The sequence below is a fragment of the Canis lupus genome, chromosome 23, assembly GCF_048164855.1.
Source record: "Canis lupus baileyi chromosome 23, mCanLup2.hap1, whole genome shotgun sequence".
Lineage (NCBI taxonomy): Eukaryota > Metazoa > Chordata > Mammalia > Carnivora > Canidae > Canis > Canis lupus.
In genome coordinates this window covers 45,245,625-45,264,894 of record NC_132860.1, presented here as the reverse complement: position 1 = coordinate 45,264,894, position 19,270 = coordinate 45,245,625, and the positions used below count along the sequence as shown (strand labels likewise).

Below are 19,270 nucleotides of genomic sequence, written 5' to 3'. Positions count from 1 at the left end.
TAGTACAGGTGTATTTATGAACATCACCTGTTGAGTAAGTCAGGAAGTTAGGAGACTGGCAGCTAAGCACTGATTTATTTGAACATGTAATCCCACCTCCCTTTAGACCTTTAGATCTTAAAAAACATAAATGGTTTTACAATTGGCCATCATGGATTTTTGTAAATAGAGCTTACAAAATCTTCAGCTAAAGATATGTACAAATTTTTCTAAGTTACTTTAGGAATAACATAGGATGTTTATTCTTTTGCATTATAGCCTTTAAATCTACAAGACAGCAGCCGTCCCGAAATGTTGCTACTAAGAATTATTCAGAGGTAAGATAAAAAGTTTTATAGTTGTGTGTTAATAATTTATGCTCCCTGCATTATGAATTGTCAATTCTTTGATCTACAAAGTAAATAAAAGAAGAAAAAGTGGGGAACATTAAAGCTGGAGAGAACTTTATGGATTCTCCAGACTGGGGGCTTCTAGGATTTTTTTTTTTAAATAATGTATCTCATGATTAAAAATATTACTGCATACATACATTTATGGATTTCTGAGGATAAATAATATTGAGCCAAAAAAGTCCATGCATGAAATATTAATACTGAAAATTGGAGTTCAGTGCATATAGAGGTCTTACTTAAATCTGGCTTCCTTTTATTTCTTATCCTCTCACAACACTGTGGCTTTTTTTTTTTTTTTTAAACTCACAGGACCCTCCGATTTTATTTTTTTAACTTTTATTTATTTATGATAGTCATACAGAGAGAGAGAGAGAGAGAGGCAGAGACACAGGCAGAGGGAGAAGCAGGCTCCATGCACCGGGAGCCCGACGTGGGATTCAATCCCGGGTCTCCAGGATCGCGCCCTGGGCCAAAGGCAGGCGCCAAACCGCTGCGCCACCCAGGGATCCCAACACTGTGGCTTATGTGCTGATGACTGGAGCTAGACTTAAGACAAACTAAGCTGTCAGAATGTAAGGACCTCATTCTTAAGCTCTAGATTTAACATAAGCCTCTGAATTTCCTTTGGATTCCAAGATTTTATGTGGGCTTGACTCTCGTCTTACCTTACTTTCAAAACCCGCATCTCTTTATTCCTAAGGCAGTACTCTTCCCTCTGCATCAGGGTTTCTCAGTAGCAACACTATTGACCAGATAAGTCTTGGACCAGGTAATTCACTGGAAGGGACTGTCCTCTGCCTTGTAGAGTTTTTAGCAGCATCTTGTCCTCTACCCTCTAGATGCCAGTAGCAACTCCCTTAATTATGACAATCAGCAGTGTCTCCAGACATGCCCATAAGTTTCCAAAATAATAGTTATTACCACCTTCCCATTGAGAGTCAGTGTTCTATTTCATACCTGTCTCAGCAACATTTTTTCAAATTTCATTCTTCATCCCTTCAATATGTGACATGATTGGCCACCCTCCTTTTCCAGGACACTTCTCTGCCCTGATTCTTATTTTGTCCTTTTAACTCCCTTAATTTCATCTTCTTTCCCCCCTTCTTCCTGTTGTTGTTATGTGGGTGTACTGGCACTAACTTTTATCCTGAGCTCCATTTTATTTGCATTCAGCTGTTGCCTGCTAACAACAGCTAATCTAAACAACAGATCATCTAAAAACAAAATGAGCACATCCACAAGGTAGCTTTTCTAGAATTTTCTCTTATAAGGCATGAATTCAAAGGGATCAAGTGCTAATTTTTTCCTTCATTTTTTGATTATGGTTACACAGTGGTAGATTGGAGGAGAATTGAATACATTTGATTTCTTCAAGGCACATAAGACAATCTTCTAATAGTTTTATGACAAAATGCAGAAATGTTGGGTGGATTCATAGCTTCTTAAGCAATTGCATTTAACAATTTTTTACTAATAGTTCAGTATTAGCCTGGAGGGGGAGAACTCAGGTGTTTTTTTCACTGTTTTGTCCTTGGCTTCATTCATTAGTTGAAAACATAGCAAATGTGTATATTGAATGTCAAGCTAACACAGAATGTGGAGGAATGAGTAAGTAGTATTTTGGATGATAGAATCAAGAATAACAAGTATCTTTCCTGAGACACGTAAAACTAACAAATGGTGTTTAACTGGGATGAATGTAATAAAAAGGTAGTACTTCCCACATGGTCTTATACCTAATTTTAAACTGGGAATGGAACACTAATTGTCTGACTCCTCACTAGAACCCGAGAAAACCACAGGTACCATCAGCACATGACCCTGTGTGAGTCATTCACCAGTCTAACTGCATGTTCTTCTAGATACCTGGCTGCTGTTGGTGTCCAGGAGAAAAGTGAGCTCAGACATGCATGCATAGGATACCATTTGTGATTGAAGAGTGACATGGGAGGGAGCTCAGGCTAAGTTTCAGGGGGGTTTTTTTGTTGTTTCGTTTTTAAGATTTTATTTATGGGGCACTTTGGTGGTTTAGTGGTTGAACATCTGCCTTTGGCTCAGATTGTGATCCCAGGGTCCTGGGATCCAGTCTTGCATTAGGATCCCCAAAGGGAGCCTGCTTCTCCTTCTGCCTCTCTGTGTCTGTCAAGAATATATAAATAAAATCTTTTTAAAAAGAAAAAAGATTTTATTTGAGAGAGAGAGAGCACAAGCAGGGGGAAAGGGCAGAGGGAGAGGGAGAAGCAGACTCCCTGCTGAGCAGGGAGCCTGATGTGGGGACTTGACCCCAGGATCCTGGAATCATGACCTGAATCAAAGGCAGACACTTAACTGACTGACCCACCCAGGCGCCCCTAAGCTTCAGTTTTAACAATTACTCTTTACTAATGTGGTTTCTGCCCCCTTTTTTCTGACTTTTTTTTTTTTGTATATTAAAACATTTTTTTTTAATTCAGCTATTTGTTTTTATTCAGATGTTCCATTCTCATAAAAACTATTGACTGTTTTGTTTTTCCCTTAGGTGATTGAGGTGGATGAGTCAGATGTGGAAGAAGACATTTTTCCTACCACTTCAAAAACAGAACAAAGGTAGGTGCAGTGATTTTTCTGCAAAAAGAAAACATCTGAAAAAACTTTCAATTATCCAGAATTCTACCTTTATGTTTTTCTGTGCCATAGAAGTTTAACAGATTTATTTTCAGCTGGTCAAGTAAATAGGGAAATGAATGAGCAAAGGCTAGTTCATAGAGGTGATGTAGCATTATTGCAAGTATTTTTCAATAAAACTTAAACTATAATTTGTTTTGCCTTTATTACTCAAGGATTTTCCTAGTGGAGTTCTATGTTCTCTCTAATTAACAAAAAATAGTTTTGTTTTGTTTTGTTTTAATAATTGATTTCAGCCCCTCTTCTTCATTTTTGCATTTTTACATACTGAGTTACACAGGGTGCTGTGCTGAACACTAAAAAGAGGAGCACATTGAATATTCCTGCCTTCAGAGCACTTGTGTGCTTTTTCCTGTCCTTTTGGTTTTTGCCATTTTTGCTATTACTGTAAAGCTTGACTTGTTGCACTGGTAGCATTTCTCTGTGTTAGTATTGTAGGTGGACACTGCTTAACTGAAGCTCAGTTAATGAATATTTCTACTTAAGAAAATAATCAGGAGCTTGTTTTAATTCTTTTTTTCTGTGAGCATTATATTAGGTCTGATGGGGGATAGAATAAATGTTTTAAAATGCTTACTGCCTTTAGGCAACATAAGTTGTAGTGGAAAAGAGAGATGAACACATTTCAATTCATTAAAAGATGATGAGTCAGTACATAATTATGTGTGAAATTTTATGATGCAGACTAGGTGCGAGTGTTCATAGGCCCTTAGAAAATGGAACAAGAATTATGGGCTATGAAAGAAGAAAAAGCTTTCTAGAGGAAGTAAAATTCACTAAATTTACATTTAGCTGAGGTTTTGAAGATAGGAATCATCTGGAGCAGAAGGGTGGGGAAGGACATTTGAGAGTAATGCCTGAGCAGGAGCTGTTAGCTGTAAGGGAGAGAATGAGAAAACACTCTACCTCAGTGTTTCTCACCCTTGTTTCCATGATCTCAACGTTGTGTTTTGTTACCTAAGGATAAAAATTCAATATGATTTAGATGAATTGAAATAACAAGAGAAATTAAATACTAAAGAATGAAATTTTGCTGCGTAGGATTGAGCTTGGGACAGGCCAAAACCATTGTAGTATCTCAAATTTTTCACCTACCCTATACCTTTGAGCCAGTTTTCATTCCTATGGTGTGATTTTGACCTTGAGAATATATACTTTATGTGAACTAAGTGTCTGTGTTGAGAAAATTGGTAGGTATAGTTCCACATCCACATATTTGTTCAGTTAAACATTATGCTAGGAGCTGGGGGTAGAAATATGGAAGAAATGTCTCCCTCCTTTGAGGATTTCCACTTTAGCAGTATGTTAATTATAAGGCACTAATATCCAACAATGTAAATGTTCAAGTGTAATGAAATCTAACGGAAGTGACACTGTCTTCTAGAATAGGTTATCAAAGGCTTGACAAAGAAGGTAGGCAACATGGGGGGTGATGATGAACAGGTGTGTAAGAATGCTTAGAAGAAATTGTCAGGGAGGAAGAATTTCTCCTGCCCTTCAAGGTCTTTCTCGCTGGGCTAAGAATCAAATTGACATGAGACAGATAAATAGGAGGAAATCAAATTTAATTTCAAATGTAGGGGGAATCCACACAAACAGGAAATTCCAAACTGACAAAATGAGGTATTATAGGTCATTCTGGACTGAGGAGAAAGGGGATAGGGGTCTTAGATGTCAATGGGAGAGAAAGCAATTCACAGGAAGGTGAAAGAGAGCACATGCTTGGTATAAACAAATGTTTGATGGGCCACTCAATCAGTAGGACAGACAGGACGTTGATCTTGCTAGGTTCCTCTCTGTCTACCATATGTGGTTCATACCATAATGTAGTTACCTATCTATGGTGATAGAACAGGCTCAATATCGAAATCCTTTTTAAGTATTTGAGAAGAAGGTAAAGAGCTTTTCCTGAATCTGCTGAGTTTTGATTGCTTTTTAATTCAAAATAATCTTCATGCCAAAGTAACCCATGTTGGGGTGGCCCACCATTGGCCCCTACAAAATTATTAGGGTGCATCATTAGATAGTAATGTGACAGGCCACAGACATCTGCTTGGAAAGGGAGGAAGGCCTCTGAGGAGGTTACGTTTAAGTGAAAATCTTACTGAGAGACTTGGCCTTGCAAAAAGCAGAGGGAAAAGCACATGCAGAGTCTCCTGGAAAAGAAACAAACTCCCTGTAGTGTAGGAGCCAATGACTAAAACACGGAAAAGAATTTGAGGTAAGAATAGGAAAGTCAGGAATACATCATGAAACAGGAACAGCAGAGCAGGGTAAGGCATTTCGACTGTATTATAAATGTAGGCAAATCCATGGAAGGCTTTTGAGAGAGTAGTGGCACCATCTGGATTAAGTTTACAAAGGATCCCTGTGGTACAGGAGGCAGGGCACAAGTAGACTGACCTGAAAGGAGTGTAGTCCCCCAGAAGAGAGATGATGGAGGCTTGCCACCAGAGTGGTAGCAGGGGAATGGGGGAGAATAGATGGTTTCAGGGTGTACTGTGAGGTGGACATCACAGAAGTTGGGGATGAATGGAATATTTGGAGTGAGAGAGAATGAGGTATCATGATTGACTTCCAGGCTTCCTGCTGGAACGCTTAATACTTAGAAAGGCATAAAAGAAGAGAAACTGATTTTTGTAAAGGGATAATAGGCAGATAATCAAAAGTTCTGCTTTAGATGTGGAAAGTTTGTGCTGCCTGTGAAATTTATATGGGGAGGTGGTGGTTGTAGGCAATTGGATATATTGAGTCTAGAGCTCAGATAAGAGGTTTGAATGATACATAAATTTACCTCTCAACAGCACATAACTGATACCCTAATACTTAACTTGAAGGCCATTGGAATGGATCGATCACCTTAAAAGAGAAGGTAGAAAGAAAAGAAGGCTTGTGTTCCAGTACCTGGGTTTCAACTTTTAGAATTTAGAAAAAGTAGCAGCACATGAGAAAGACCCAGGAGAGTACAGAGTTGCCAAAGCCATTGCTGCCCTTGGTAGAAGGAATGCAAAATCCCAAGACTTGGGCTCAGATACAGGTCAGATTGTATATTTGTGGTCCAGAGTTGAGGATAAATTGCAGTAGTTGGCTCATATGAAGATTTACTTGAATTTCTCAGTCTTGAGTTACTGTCTTAAACTTGAGTTTAAGGATTCCTTTGGTTCCAGCCAATAGAAACCTAACTCAAATTTGCTTAGGGAAAAGAAGATTTATTGAAAGAATATGAAGATACGTCAGTCCATCGAAAGAAAAGAGTTGTCCCTTCCAGCACTTGTTTGGCCACTCTTGTCTTTGTGAATTAGAACACACACACAAAGAAGTGTAACTTTCTGAGGTGTTTTTTTTTTTTTTTCTTTTTTTTCCAGTAGTGCATCAGTAGTTGAGAGGAATATAGAATTTTAGCTTACACGAGGGCCTTATTTTTCATTATTGGAACTAATGAAAATATTTTAGTACATTTGACATACATTTTAAGGGTATTAAAGAAAAATGTCTTGATTTTGTGACCATTTGGGTTGTCTACTTTTCGGTAGAATAAATGTTTGTTTCATTCTTATTTACTCTTGAGATAGTAAAAATAGCTGAATTGTTTACTCTTCTGAGCCTTTACATGTGTATTAGCTTGTGTGGTGCTCACATGTACCACATTATCCCTAAAGTCCCTTGGAAGAAAGTGAGGCACAGGAGGTTAAATGACTTACCTACAGTGGCCCAGGTAGTCACACAGCCAGGCATTCTGCTCCAGAACTGTCTCTGCTGTCGCTTCGTAGCATAATAGATTCACCTCTCAAACCATTGTACAGGCAGTAAGAACCATTTAAATGATGAGAGGCAATTTAGAAATTAACGTTTTGGCAGCAGATCTGAAATCAGCCACAGCAGATTTGTGTCTGATGACAGCAACTGAATGACAAATTTTAGGTTGGTTTTAAAGAATTGTGTACTGGTGCCTTGGTTATTTTGATTATAATTTACAGTACTTAGGCTCTTTGACTTAGTAGGTATGGACCTTGTACAAGTTTTTTGGCTTTTTTTTTTTTTTTTAAACCTCTCTGTGCCTCCATGTTCTCATTTATAAAATGAATATAATAGTATTTACCTCATAGGGTTATGAGACCTAAGTGAGTATTTATAAATTGCTAAGTACAGTGCCTGGCACACAGTAACAGCTCCATAAGTGTTTGTTAAATAAATTAAATAACAAGCAAGGGAAAATAGAGCAAGAGTAGCAGGAGGAATGGTTAGCAATAAAAAGCACTAATGTGCCCAGCAGGTGACTTGAAAAAGGAAATCACTTCCAGTTGTGAAACTGCCTTCTGCCAGATGGGTAACAAAAAGCCTACTTTTCCCTAGAAAAGTTGTTCCAAGCTCTGTTCTTATACTGGGAATAAGAGGACCCTTCAGGTTTGATAGATGTGGCAGATAAAACAACTTCCCTCAAAAGAGTGAACAGAAGACTCAACCCCATGGGGCGGGGGAGAGGAACGGAGATTGAGAGGATTCTGTTAAACCGTGGAGTGGTGGTGAACTCACATTTTTGCGGCACCTTTTATGTGCCAGGCACAATATAAGGCCAGTTTATTTTTTTTTTTATTTTTAAAGATTTTATTTATTTATTCATGAGAGACAGAGACACAGGCAGAGGGAGAAGCAGGCTCCATGCAGGGAGCATGACTGATCCCGGGTCTCCAGGATCCTGTCCTGGGCCAAAGGTGGTGCTAAACCGCCTAGCCACCAGGACTGCCCAATGTAAGGCCAATTTAACATGTTACCTAGTGTTTATGACACTGCTACAACTGACTTCTTGGCTGAACATCTTTAGATAGGAACTTTAATTTATGGCTCCAAATGATATCCAAACAAAAAGGGAGAAAAACTTAGAGCTTCTGGCACTCAATTTGATACACCCTCTCTATTTTTTTTACCCATCCACATGAAGCTAATCAAGTTAAACTCATTCTCATATCTAGAAAAGGCCCATTTATTCGACCCAGCAATTAAAACAGTATAACCATTTCTTTTTCTCTCCCCCACTGATTTCTAAGAATAGGGAATCCTTCACAGAGGAGATCAGTAGCTCTTTGGGCTCCCTCAAGGCAGAACTTAGGACCCTTGCTAGTGATCAGGTGAGCCACTGTCCATCATGGATGACTGGCTTGTTTCTTGTCCATCATGGATGACTGGCTTGTTTCTGGGTCCCATTGGTTATTTGGGGACACATCAGAAGCAGAATCAGGTCTCAATGGGTATTTCCTCCCATAAACCCCCCCCCCCCGTTTGTCCAGCCCCCCAACAACACATTAGCCTCACTCTGCCACCTTGGCATTGTGGCCTTCTGTTCTTGATGATCTGCTTCCTGTCACACATAGAAAAAGGGTCCACACTGACCAGTTCCTGCTTAGGTCAAGTATGGAGGATGGGCACTCCACAGATTTCCCTTGAGAAATCTCCTGGATCTCTACTCCTAAAGTCATGTTGTTCCCTCCTGTCCTTTACTTTTATGTGCAGGAACCTGTGGGTTTTTTCTTTTTCCTTTTGACACCTTACCTTGATTCTAACCTGCTTATCCAGACAAGACCTTCAAACATATTTCTTTTGTTTTAACATTCCAAAGTGTGATAATAAATTATTAGCTAAGAATTCACAAATGCTGCTTTCCTCCAAGACAGAAGCCAACAAACTTTCTTAAAGGGCCAGATGGTAAATATTTTAGGCTTAGCAAACCTAGAGGCAACATTAAGGATATTTTGTAGGTATTTATATAACTACTGAAGTGTACCCCATTTCAAAATGGGAAAACTGTTCTTTGTTCATAGGCAGTAAAAACCAGGCAGTCTGGATAGGCTAAAGCGGCCTGATCTAAGAGGATTTAGAATTCTTACTGATAAAAAAAAAAAACGTGAATGTGAGTTCCATGTGAGTTAAGCTTCAGAAGGATGGGAATCATGCTCTTCTTGTTCGCTGATATTTCCCCGGGCCTTTCACAGTACCTGAAAAAGAGCAAGCACTCAGATATATATGCTATTTGATTTGGATTGAACATGAATAATACAAACAATGAGGCAACCCTAGAAAGTGGCGAGCCTCTTCTGAAATCCCTTTATCCTGTTAAAGAAACATAATTGATATTTGAATAAAAAAGTATTTCAGTGTTAAAATTTTCAGGAATGGGGATGGTAGTAGATGCACGTTAATTTATGCTAAACACTGTAATAATAAACAAGTATTGGTGTGGTGTTTCATGTATGTCAGGCACTGATTTAAGTCTTTTGGTATATTTACATAGTAAATCTCTAAAAAATGTATTACTATCCTCATTTTATGGATGAGGGAATTGAGGCAGAGAGGCTAAGTAAGTTGCCTGAAGCCACATAGCCAGTAAATGACAAAACTGGAATTCAGGCCCTAGCCTCAGAGTCCTTCTCCTCACCATTGAGTTTTTATGTCTCTAATATAGATTGAAGGGAAGGCATTAGCTATTTTTAATCCTGGCTGCTACTAGAAGGAAAAAATGAACTTTATTAAAAAGGCGTTTCTGATGATTTCTCTGGTTCATTTTCCTGTTTTTTCCATGTTTCTGCCTCAGGTGGTCGAGCACATCATCAAGCAAGCGCATGTCCCAGAGCCAAATAGCTAAAGGGGTCGATTTTGAATCAGATGAGGTAATAAAGTAATATTGTTAAATCTTTATTAATTTTTAGGTGTTTATAAAATTTGAATAAGGACTACTAAGCTAGTTGCTGGAAATAATTTTTTAAAATACTTTAGTTGATAACTTCCTTTGAACTATACTTAATGTTAAGAGTCAACAAGTAGCATTTGTTGAGTACCTGTAAATGTAAATGCTCAGATATAAAAGGCCTGCCAATTTTTAAAATATATGATATTCACTGAATTCTTGTTTAATTTGCCCTATGAATCATGGATCCAGAATAGTTTTTCTCAGCTTCTGTCATTTATATTTGGAGGACTGATGGTGATACTCTGGAAATTTTTAATGTTATTTTAATAAAGTATTTATTAAGTCCTCCATATATCCTTTACACATTTCATTAATAAAATGGTATATGGTGGTGCTTCTCATTTACAGAGGTGTTCAGGTGTTGGACACATGGCAGGATGTGTGAAAGAAACTCCAATTTCAGGTGGTTGTCTGGGCCAGAAAACTATCAAATCTCTTCTAAACTGAATGAGCAGGAGTAGGAAGAGGCAGACTCAAGACTAGCCTCTTGGTTTTACTCATTCATTGGTTCAGCTACATTAAAGCCTGGCCTTTCCCTTTTCTCCATGGCAGCGAGTTGAGGGGCCTTTGCTAGTTTTTGATGAATTACTTTAAGGTGTTTCTCTTAACTCTATAACCCCTTTCATTTCTTTATTTTTATTTCTTTATTTTTATTTTTTTTAACTTTTTAAAAAGATTTTATTTATTCATGAGAGAGAGAGAGAGGGAGAGGGAGAGAAGGGCAGAGACGCAGGCAGAGGGAGAAGCAGGCTCCACGTGGGGAGCCAGACATGGGACTCTATCCGGGGTCTCCAGGATCATGCCCTGGGCTGAAGGCGGCGCTAAACTCGCTGAGCCACCTGGGCTGCCCGATTTCTTTATTTTTTAAAAAAGATTTTATCTATTATTTGAGAGAGAGTGTGTGTGTGTATAAGCAGTGGGGAGTGGCAGAGGGAGAGAAAGAAGCAGATTCCCCACTGAGCAGGGAGCCCCTGCAGGGTTCTGAGGATCATGAGCTTGTGACCTGAGCTGAAGGCAGACACTTAACCCACTGAGCCGCTCAGGAGCCCCATTTCTTTATTTTTATTTTTAAAGTTTTTAAAATTGTGGTACAAACCTTGCTATCTTAAACATTTTTCATTGTGCTGTGCACTAGAGTTAAATATATTCACTTTTGTGCAATAGATCTCCAGAATTTTTTCATCTTCCAGAATTAAAAATCTTCACCATTGAACAACTCTTCATTTTTCCCTTTCCTCCCAGCCCCTGGTAGCCACCATTCTACTTTTTGTTTCTATGAATTGGACTGCTTTAGATACCTGCCATAAGTGGAGTCCCAGTATTTATCTTTTTGTGACTGGCTTATGTTACTTAGCATAATGTCTTCCATGTTCATCCCTGCTGTAGCATATGACTCAGACCTTTCATTTGGAGCTTCACCTGTTGCTGTCATGTTCCTGTATCCCAGCTGTGTTTTGAGCCAGCTTTAGGAGAAGACCCACCAGCAGTTCAGGCTACAGAGAAAAATGGCAGCATGAGCTCCGTCTACCTGTGAAATACTACCATGTTGCCTCTGGGAGGAAAGCAAGTGGCTGTACTCATTGTTCATTCTAAAGCATCTAGATAGACATGTTAATATGTTACAGTTAGAGATTGAGAGTTCATGTTAACTACAAGGAAAAACTATTAGCAAATTATTATGCCAAAGTTTGGATTTATCTCTGGTTTATTAATAAGTTCTGCCTTTGTTAATAGCAGAAAATGAATTACTGAATGTGGCAGAAAATGAATTACTAAATGTGACTTGTACTTTTTAAGGACTCCATTTCTCACTAGAGATAGCTAACTTAGCTAACGTTTGAATGTGTTGATTCCATCAACAAAGCCTAACACCAAATAATTATCCCTTTTTATTAGTATCTTAAACATAAATCAAAAATTTACAAGCAAATTTGCTTTCTTAATATTTAGCTAGAGAATACATAAGAATCATTTTATCCTTATTAAATCTTATAATTTGGGCTTATCTGAAGTTTGTTGGTTTTCCTTCTCTTTAACTAAATTGTTAGTACTGGTATTTGATATTCCTGTCTGCTGTTACTATGCATATAATCTTCAGCCTCATTCCAGCACGGGACCTTTCATACTACTTCTTTTTCCAGAAAGATATTTGAAAGATTGATTTGTTAGGTGGTTTTTTGCAGCAGTCTGAGAGTAGCTGTCTACTGCTAGCATGAAATGGGTAACAGGAAATAAAAATTACAGCTATTTCTGAGTTAGGTCATGTGGTTTCATTATTTAAGGGGGTGAGTTTCCAGAACATTAGGTAACACCAGTAATAAAATGTAACTGGAAAAAAACCTATTCAAAAAGCAGAGGTACATCTGGTTGGCTAAGTGGTTGAGCATCTGCCTTGGCTCAGTGATCCCGGGGTCCTAGGGTGGAGTCCTACATCAGGCTCCACACAGGGAGCCTGCTTCTCCCTCTGTCTGTATCTCTGCCTCTTTCTGTGTCTCTCATGAATAAATAAATGAAATCTTAAAAAAAAAAAAAAAAAAAAACACACACACACACACATACAAAAACAAAAAGCAAACAGAAATGACTTAAAGAATATTAATTTTCCTGGGTTACCCACACCTTATTTGCCTTTATTAAAGTTAATAATTGAGAGAAATGTATATGGTATATATTGTAGGGATACACACACACACACACAGATATATATATCTCACAGTTATTTTCAGTGCTTGCTAAGAATTTTATTGACTTACTTATTTTAACAGTGAAATAGCTACCAGAGAAGAGAGGATAAGATAAATTAACAAACTATTCATATTTATAACGGAAATAGAAAAATGAATGTCTGCCTCATGTGAAAGGAGGAAATGGCTTTTACTGGTATTATTGTTTACCCATGTCTGTCTTGTCTGAGTGAAGCGTGGAACAATCACTCACATAAATTTGTATGTGATTTCAGGATGACGATGATGATCCTTTTATGAACATTAATTCTTTAAGAAGAAACAGAAGATAATATATTTAATGGCACTTTGAAGTTTTCAAGATTCAGGAAAAATCAAAACATGCAAGCTAAGAGTTTACAGTTGAAGATTGTTTTTGCTGTTACCTAAAGAATTTGAAAGAGACTTATTTAACAGGGAAATGTGTAAGAATTTATGTTTTTGAGTAGCATTTGCTGTACATGACTCTTTTAATTGAGAACCTTCCCAGCTCAAGGACATAACAGAACAACATTGGTTCTCTTTATTTTTTATTTTAGTTGTTAACATTACCTGGGGCGCTCTATAAAATCAGAGTGTTATTTTCTTCACAGATATTAGTATACATCTTACTGAATGAGGGCTTTGCTTCAATACCATTCATCAGAGGTTTGAAAGAAAGGTTTGAAAAGAAAATCTATCACTCTGTGTTTCTGCTTCATGAACAAAGACTATGTGAATATTTTACTGTAGTTACATTTAGCTGAAATTGAGAGAAAGAGCTTATAAAATGTAACCCCTTTATAATTTTAGTAATTTCTAGATTCTGGGTTTCCAGAAGGTAAAACACATCTATGTGAAACTGTGCCTAAGCTCGCTGTTTGTTACTATGTATTATTCTTTTTCTTGCAATAGTGTCAGCCACCTGAGATTTTGAATGTTAGGAGTACCTTATGCTTTGACTAATGAGATGTATTTGTATTAAAAAATAGAACAATCTCAGAATTATTAAGTTTCAAAAGATTGCATTCCCATTGGGTTCCCATTAGTTATTTTCTTCATTCGTCATGGTTCTTTGTCTTTTTCCAGAGCTCTCATCTATTTCTACAAGAAAAAGTATTAAAACAACAACAACAACAACTTACTCTTAACTGTATTTTTCTTAGAAAATATTGAAGAGCTTTTTTAGGTAGAGTGGTCAGTTGAGCACCATGATAATATTAGATTAAATTATCGAAATATAACTTCTGTGGACTATGAATGCCAAAACTTCATAATAATAATATTTTATCCTAACATCGGATATGGGCAGTTCCAGAAATCTTAGTGAGGCAGCCTTGTTAAGTTTGTATTTTCTCCTATCCAAGTACTAACCAGGCCTGACCGTGCTGAGCTTCCACAATCAGGCACATTCAAGGGGTTATGGCCATGGGCAAGCTTATGTTTCCTTACTCGTGTTCAAGGGGGACATAGCAATTTGACCTCTTCACATTTAAGTTCAGTAATTCCATCTCCATCTGAAGACTGATACAACACCTCCTGGAGTATTCCTTCTTTTCATCTCTGAGGTAGCTGTATCTAAAGACTCCTTAGGAAAGTCACGGATCTTGGCGGTATAACAGCCTAACATTTCTTCATTTGGAGAATTAAACACTTGACTGAGCAATATTCATGATTACTGACATGGCCACATCTGGACTATGTCAGATTATAAAAGATGGAACATTTGCCTAGTGGCTCTCTCCATATTGTAGCGCTTTGAAATTGTCTTGATCAAGATCTGAGATATTCTCTGAGATAAATTGGGATAAAACATGTTATATTTTTTAAAAATATATTTTCTGTACCTAACTGAAACATAAATACTGGTTATCAGCATTAAATCAGTGAAGGTGTTGTCCTATGAAATAGTCTCAGGTACATGTCCCCACCTTTGTAATCTTCCCAGCAGAAAAGAAGCCAGGTATGAGAGTTGCTTTCCATGTAGAATGAAAGCTGGTTTGGTGGTGGTATCTGGGCAGTGTAGCACTACCCCTGCACAGGACAGTCAGTGTCTGCTAATGGCTCTTTCTCACCTGCCACAGAGATGTGCTTGGTTGAAGGTCGTAGTGAAGGAGGCAGTCACAAAAGCATGCTGACAAGTTCTTAAGGAAAAAGAATAAGACTTTTTCTCTAAAAATTGCACCACGGTATGAGAATGGTAATGTCATGCAGTTAGCTCCTAGGAAAAATAATTCTATGGCAGTTAGAGAAGTGAAATTCTTAGCTAACCCAAGTCATTTTGTTAATAGTGCCATGTCCCTTCAATAAGGTAAATAAAACATGAAAGAAAATCCTTTCTGATACAGTGTTGTTACATAGTTAAATATGCCATCTAGCCTTGATGTTCTGTATTGATGCCATAAAACCTAGGGTTTTCTGGGTTTTCAGACGTGTTAATACAGGTGTGTATAGGTGATTCCAGATGATTGCAGAGCACCTGCAGTTAAGTTGTTCTTAGAGGCTGAGAGAGCAGTGATGCAAACCTTTGGAGGGAAAAATCCTTCCATCATTTACCAAAGAAAATAACTCTTTCTGATGTCTTGTTCCTATCATAAAAATAATAGCAGTGCATTTACAAGGTTAAGAATGCATTATAGTTTTAGGAAATTCTAGAAGTATGACTGGTGCTTAGAAATTTCAACTATTTAGGCAAATGACTTAATTCAAGTATAAAGAAACAGTCCCCCCCCCCCAAACTTTTAAAATTACAAAGTACAAAACCAGAAAACTCATGTGGTTTAATAAATGATTGTAAAGTGAATGCTCATGGCATCTCTATGCAGGTTGAGGAATAGAAAGAATTATATCACTAGTTCCCCAGAAGCCCACTGAGTTGTTCGTCCCTCTCATCTAGCTAATCAGTCTTTGACTTCTGTCATCGAGAAGCTCCTATTTTTGCCACAAGGTGGTGCTTCCACCATTAGATGGTGAATAGGAAGATGCAACAGCAAATCTGAAATGAAGAAGAGTTTTACAATAAATTTGGAACCTATGCAATAATACTAAGCCTATGCAGTAATACCAAAATTAGCCTTCTAATCTTAGATGTAAATTGCTTTACATATTTCACCAGGCTTTGCCTGTTACCAAGGAGATTGCCAGTTTGATAAATTTTACAACTAATGGTTCAAGAAGTTGTTTTTGTTTAATAAAGAGAAAAGCCCTTTAGTAGAAAAATCAAACTTAAAAGTCTCCCGTTGTAAAATTTGTCTTTTGAAATGTACCATATTTAAAATAACTTTGCCCCAATGTAATCTTGTTTTCTTTTTTTATCATACATTTAATTCATGGTATTCTGTGGCTTTTTAAAACTTATAAAAGTTTTATAGAATAAAGGTTTGTGTCTTAAGTCCAAAGAGCTTCCATATTCTTGAATAAAAAATGTCTTCATTTTGTCATTTGCTTATCCCTTATAAGACTTATTTTAACTTAATGTTTATTAGCTAGATCTGATTATACTGGAATTTTAGTTTGATCTCTATAAAGCCAGTTCACACAGCTTGCTATTGCCATGCACATTTGTATATCTTTACCATGATTGATCACCAGATCTGATTTTAGCTGTTTTTAAATTATAAAGGTAATGTATATTTATTCTTCAAAATTTAAACATTGATATATATATATCAATATATACATATATATGTGTGTGTCTGTTTCCCTATAATCCTCTCCCCAGACTTAAATCCCAACAGTTAGGCGCCTGGGTCGGTTGTCGCGTCCTCATGGGGAGGGTGCCGGGCTTGGTGGCCGGGAGCTGCTCCCAGGTCGGGGTGGGGGGGGGGGCGGGGGGGCGGCGGGGACTAACCCTACCCCTTGCCCGCAGATGGCGTCCATCCACCGCCATCCACCGTCCATCCGTCCATCCACCGGGTGGCGGTGGGCTCGGCTGTGGGGCACGTCGTGGGCAGCGCCCTGACCGGAGCCTTCAGCGGGGGCAGCTCGGAGCCCGCCCAGCCCGCCGCTCAGCAGGCCTCCACCCGCACCCGCACCACAGCCCCAGCAGATGCGGCCCTGCGCCTACGAGCTCAGGCGGTTCCTGGACTGCTCCACCACTCAGTGACCTGTCCCTGTGTGAGGGCTTCAGCGAGGCCCTGAAGCAGTGCAAGCACAACCACGGTCTGAGCTCCCTGCCCTGAAGAGACAGGTACCGACTGGTGCAGATCCCTGAGCCAACCCTGCACCCACCTTCACCCCTTCACCGACAGCCAGACCATGACCTCAGATTGTACCCATGTAGCTGGGATTGGGAGTGAGGAGGGGGGTTTCTCACCCCACAGATGACCGGAGACACAAATGTGCGATTAAAAGAGTTTATTTTAGACCATTAAAAAAAAAATCCCAACAATTAGGTACATACTTCTCCAATTAACTTTAGCATGATCACTGACAAAAATTATTGAATTAGAACCCCAAATCATATAATTAAATAATAGTTCCTGTATCAAAATGTATTTTCAGCTTGGACTTGACATCCTCATTTTTCCACATGTCTCTTCATGTACCATTTGTACAACATTTAAGTATAGAGGCTGTGTAGATGTTTCAATGTCTGATAAGGCTAATCATCCCTCCTAGCTTATCTGATTTGCCTTTCACATTTAACGCTACAGTCCAGCGGGGAATTAATGTTTATGTGTGATATGTGGTGTAGGGATCATGTTTGGTTCTGTTCCATATGGAGATGCACTTGCCCCCAGCACCATTCGTTGAAATGATTGCCCTTTGTCTTGCTCTGCAGAACTGTTTAGTCATCCATTAAAGACCATATACATATATACAGATCTGTTTCTGAACTCTATTCTGTTCCATTGATCTATTTGGAATTAATTACTATAGTTTTTAGATGAGCCTTTTATATATGTTGCTTGTGACCTAACACAAGGTTTTAACAAAAATAACTGCCTAGTTTCAGGCTGGCTATAATTCTCAACTGTTGCCCATTGCAGTTGATTTAATTTACATCTTGATTTTAGTCTCAGTCTTCACTAGACATTTCCTTTGATAGTCAAAGATAATGATTTTGGTTGCCAGGGCTAAAACTTGCTGTTTGAGATTAGGAAGATACCTTTCCTTTCCTTGCTAGGATCTTTGTGTTTTCTCACCCAAATATCAACCTTATTTACCTCGCTTAATGTTCCTTTGCCTTTGTGGGACATAACTGAATCAAAAGAGGATGATAGTGTTCGTTATGTCCCTATCTCATACCCACCTTTCCTTCCTCCAACCTGTGTAAAGCATATACTATATTTCCTCCCTGTTTGAGACTCTTTCTGTGTATACAAAACAGCCAATAATAATAATAATAACAGCTGGTTTCTTCCAGCTCTAGTCCATGGCCCAATCTCCTCTGTGTATCTACCCACTAGTTCCCTTCCATCTGCACTTTCAGCTCCCTATCACGGCCATCTCCTTGTATTCTGCAGGGATCCCTTCTCATCACATAGCAGCAGATGCTCATATTGAAGGAAAGGAGGCAAATGAAGGAGAGACCTGTGTATGGAGTTTCTATCCATGCCAGGACCAAGTTACATGCATATTATGATTTAATTCTTACAACAATGCTATAAACAGGCATTATTACCCTTTTGCTATGGATAAGAGTAGAGGTTTAAGCATAAGATTACATTTCTAATAAATGGTAGAGCTGAGATTTAAGCTAATTCCTGAATCCAAAGCTCATTCTTTCCACGTGACCACACTGCCTCCCATAATTGAGGCATGTCCCGACTCAATTAGAATCATTAGCTTCAAATCCTGATGCATCTTTGGACATGGATTATACAAAAAAGGGCAAAGTCCAAAGGAGAAGCTCAGTTGGATCTAAAGTTGGTCATTGACCTAGGCAGAGTGACACCAGGAAGAGAGCTTTCCCTTGGACAGAAACATTTCAGATGGCTACAGGGATTCATATTAAACAATGAGTAGTAAATATAGGTGAACCATTGACCAAGTTCTTGTGAATATTAAAAATGTCAGTGGCTTCCAATTGGTTTAATCTGTAATAGATGGTAGACTCAGAATGAACTTCCACTGGGATTCTCAGGATTGTTTTAGGAAATTTCATGTGTCTATCAACTAAAAACCTCTTTAATAGTGATTTCCCACAGGAAGTGTTTCTGTATTTTGTCTTTTTCCCCCCTAGATCACATTTATTAGTTTTTTCTGGTTATGAAAATATTCTAGGAAACCCAAAAAGTATTAAATAGCATAAAGAAAAAACATATTTGTGCATATAGCTGTTTCTTTAAATTCTTAGATGTTAACTTTTTGGACATAAAGTATGGTCATATTTAAAGATTTGGTAAAAACTGACAAATCACATCTTTGAATGGCCAAAGAACATGAATTAAAAAATGAGAAACTGGAAATGCAAATAGGTAATAAACTTAGGACTTTATTAGTAATTAAACTTTGAATGGTATATCATTTTTAACTCTCAAAATAGAATTTTTTTCATTCATTCAACATTGAGTGCCAGCTGTTTCAGACACTAAGCAAATACCCACCTCCTCCAAAAAAAAAAAAAAATAGTAATAGATACGACCTCATGGAATTTTTAGTCTGAAAGAAATACCATTTACTGAACCCTTTTTATGTGCCAGGACTACACTAAGCACATGTAAACACTATTGCATCTCAACCACAAAACTATGAGGTGGGTATTTTTATGTACTATGAGGAAGCAGGTGTTCAGAGACTGACTTGTATGAGTCACATGGCTGTAT

At 38.1% G+C, this 19,270-nt stretch overlaps 2 protein-coding genes across 7 annotated transcripts in view; one reads left to right on the top strand and one right to left on the bottom strand.

The window, feature by feature from the left end:
• Positions 1–15,898, top strand: part of MRE11 (MRE11 homolog, double strand break repair nuclease) — a 73,269-nt gene extending 57,371 nt beyond the window's left edge. For all 4 annotated transcript variants that reach the window (XM_072795056.1, XM_072795055.1, XM_072795054.1 and 1 more), the window contains 4 exons: positions 259–317; positions 2,911–2,978; positions 9,643–9,718; positions 12,758–15,898. In XM_072795056.1, the coding sequence (XP_072651157.1) occupies positions 259–317; positions 2,911–2,978; positions 9,643–9,718; positions 12,758–12,814 (260 nt within the window). In that variant the 3' untranslated portion in view covers positions 12,815–15,898. The remainder of the gene's footprint in view (positions 1–258; positions 318–2,910; positions 2,979–9,642; positions 9,719–12,757) is intronic.
• Positions 1–19,270, bottom strand: part of IZUMO1R (IZUMO1 receptor, JUNO) — a 93,941-nt gene that overhangs the window by 6,768 nt on the left and 67,903 nt on the right. The window contains exon 5 of one of the 3 annotated variants that reach the window (XM_072795064.1): positions 8,595–9,046. The exons of the other annotated variants lie outside the window; for them this stretch is intronic. Within the exon in view, the coding sequence (XP_072651165.1) occupies positions 9,000–9,046 (47 nt within the window). The 3' untranslated portion in view covers positions 8,595–8,999. Of the gene's footprint in view, positions 1–8,594; positions 9,047–19,270 lie in introns of those variants that run through there. 3 annotated transcript variants of the gene reach the window in all.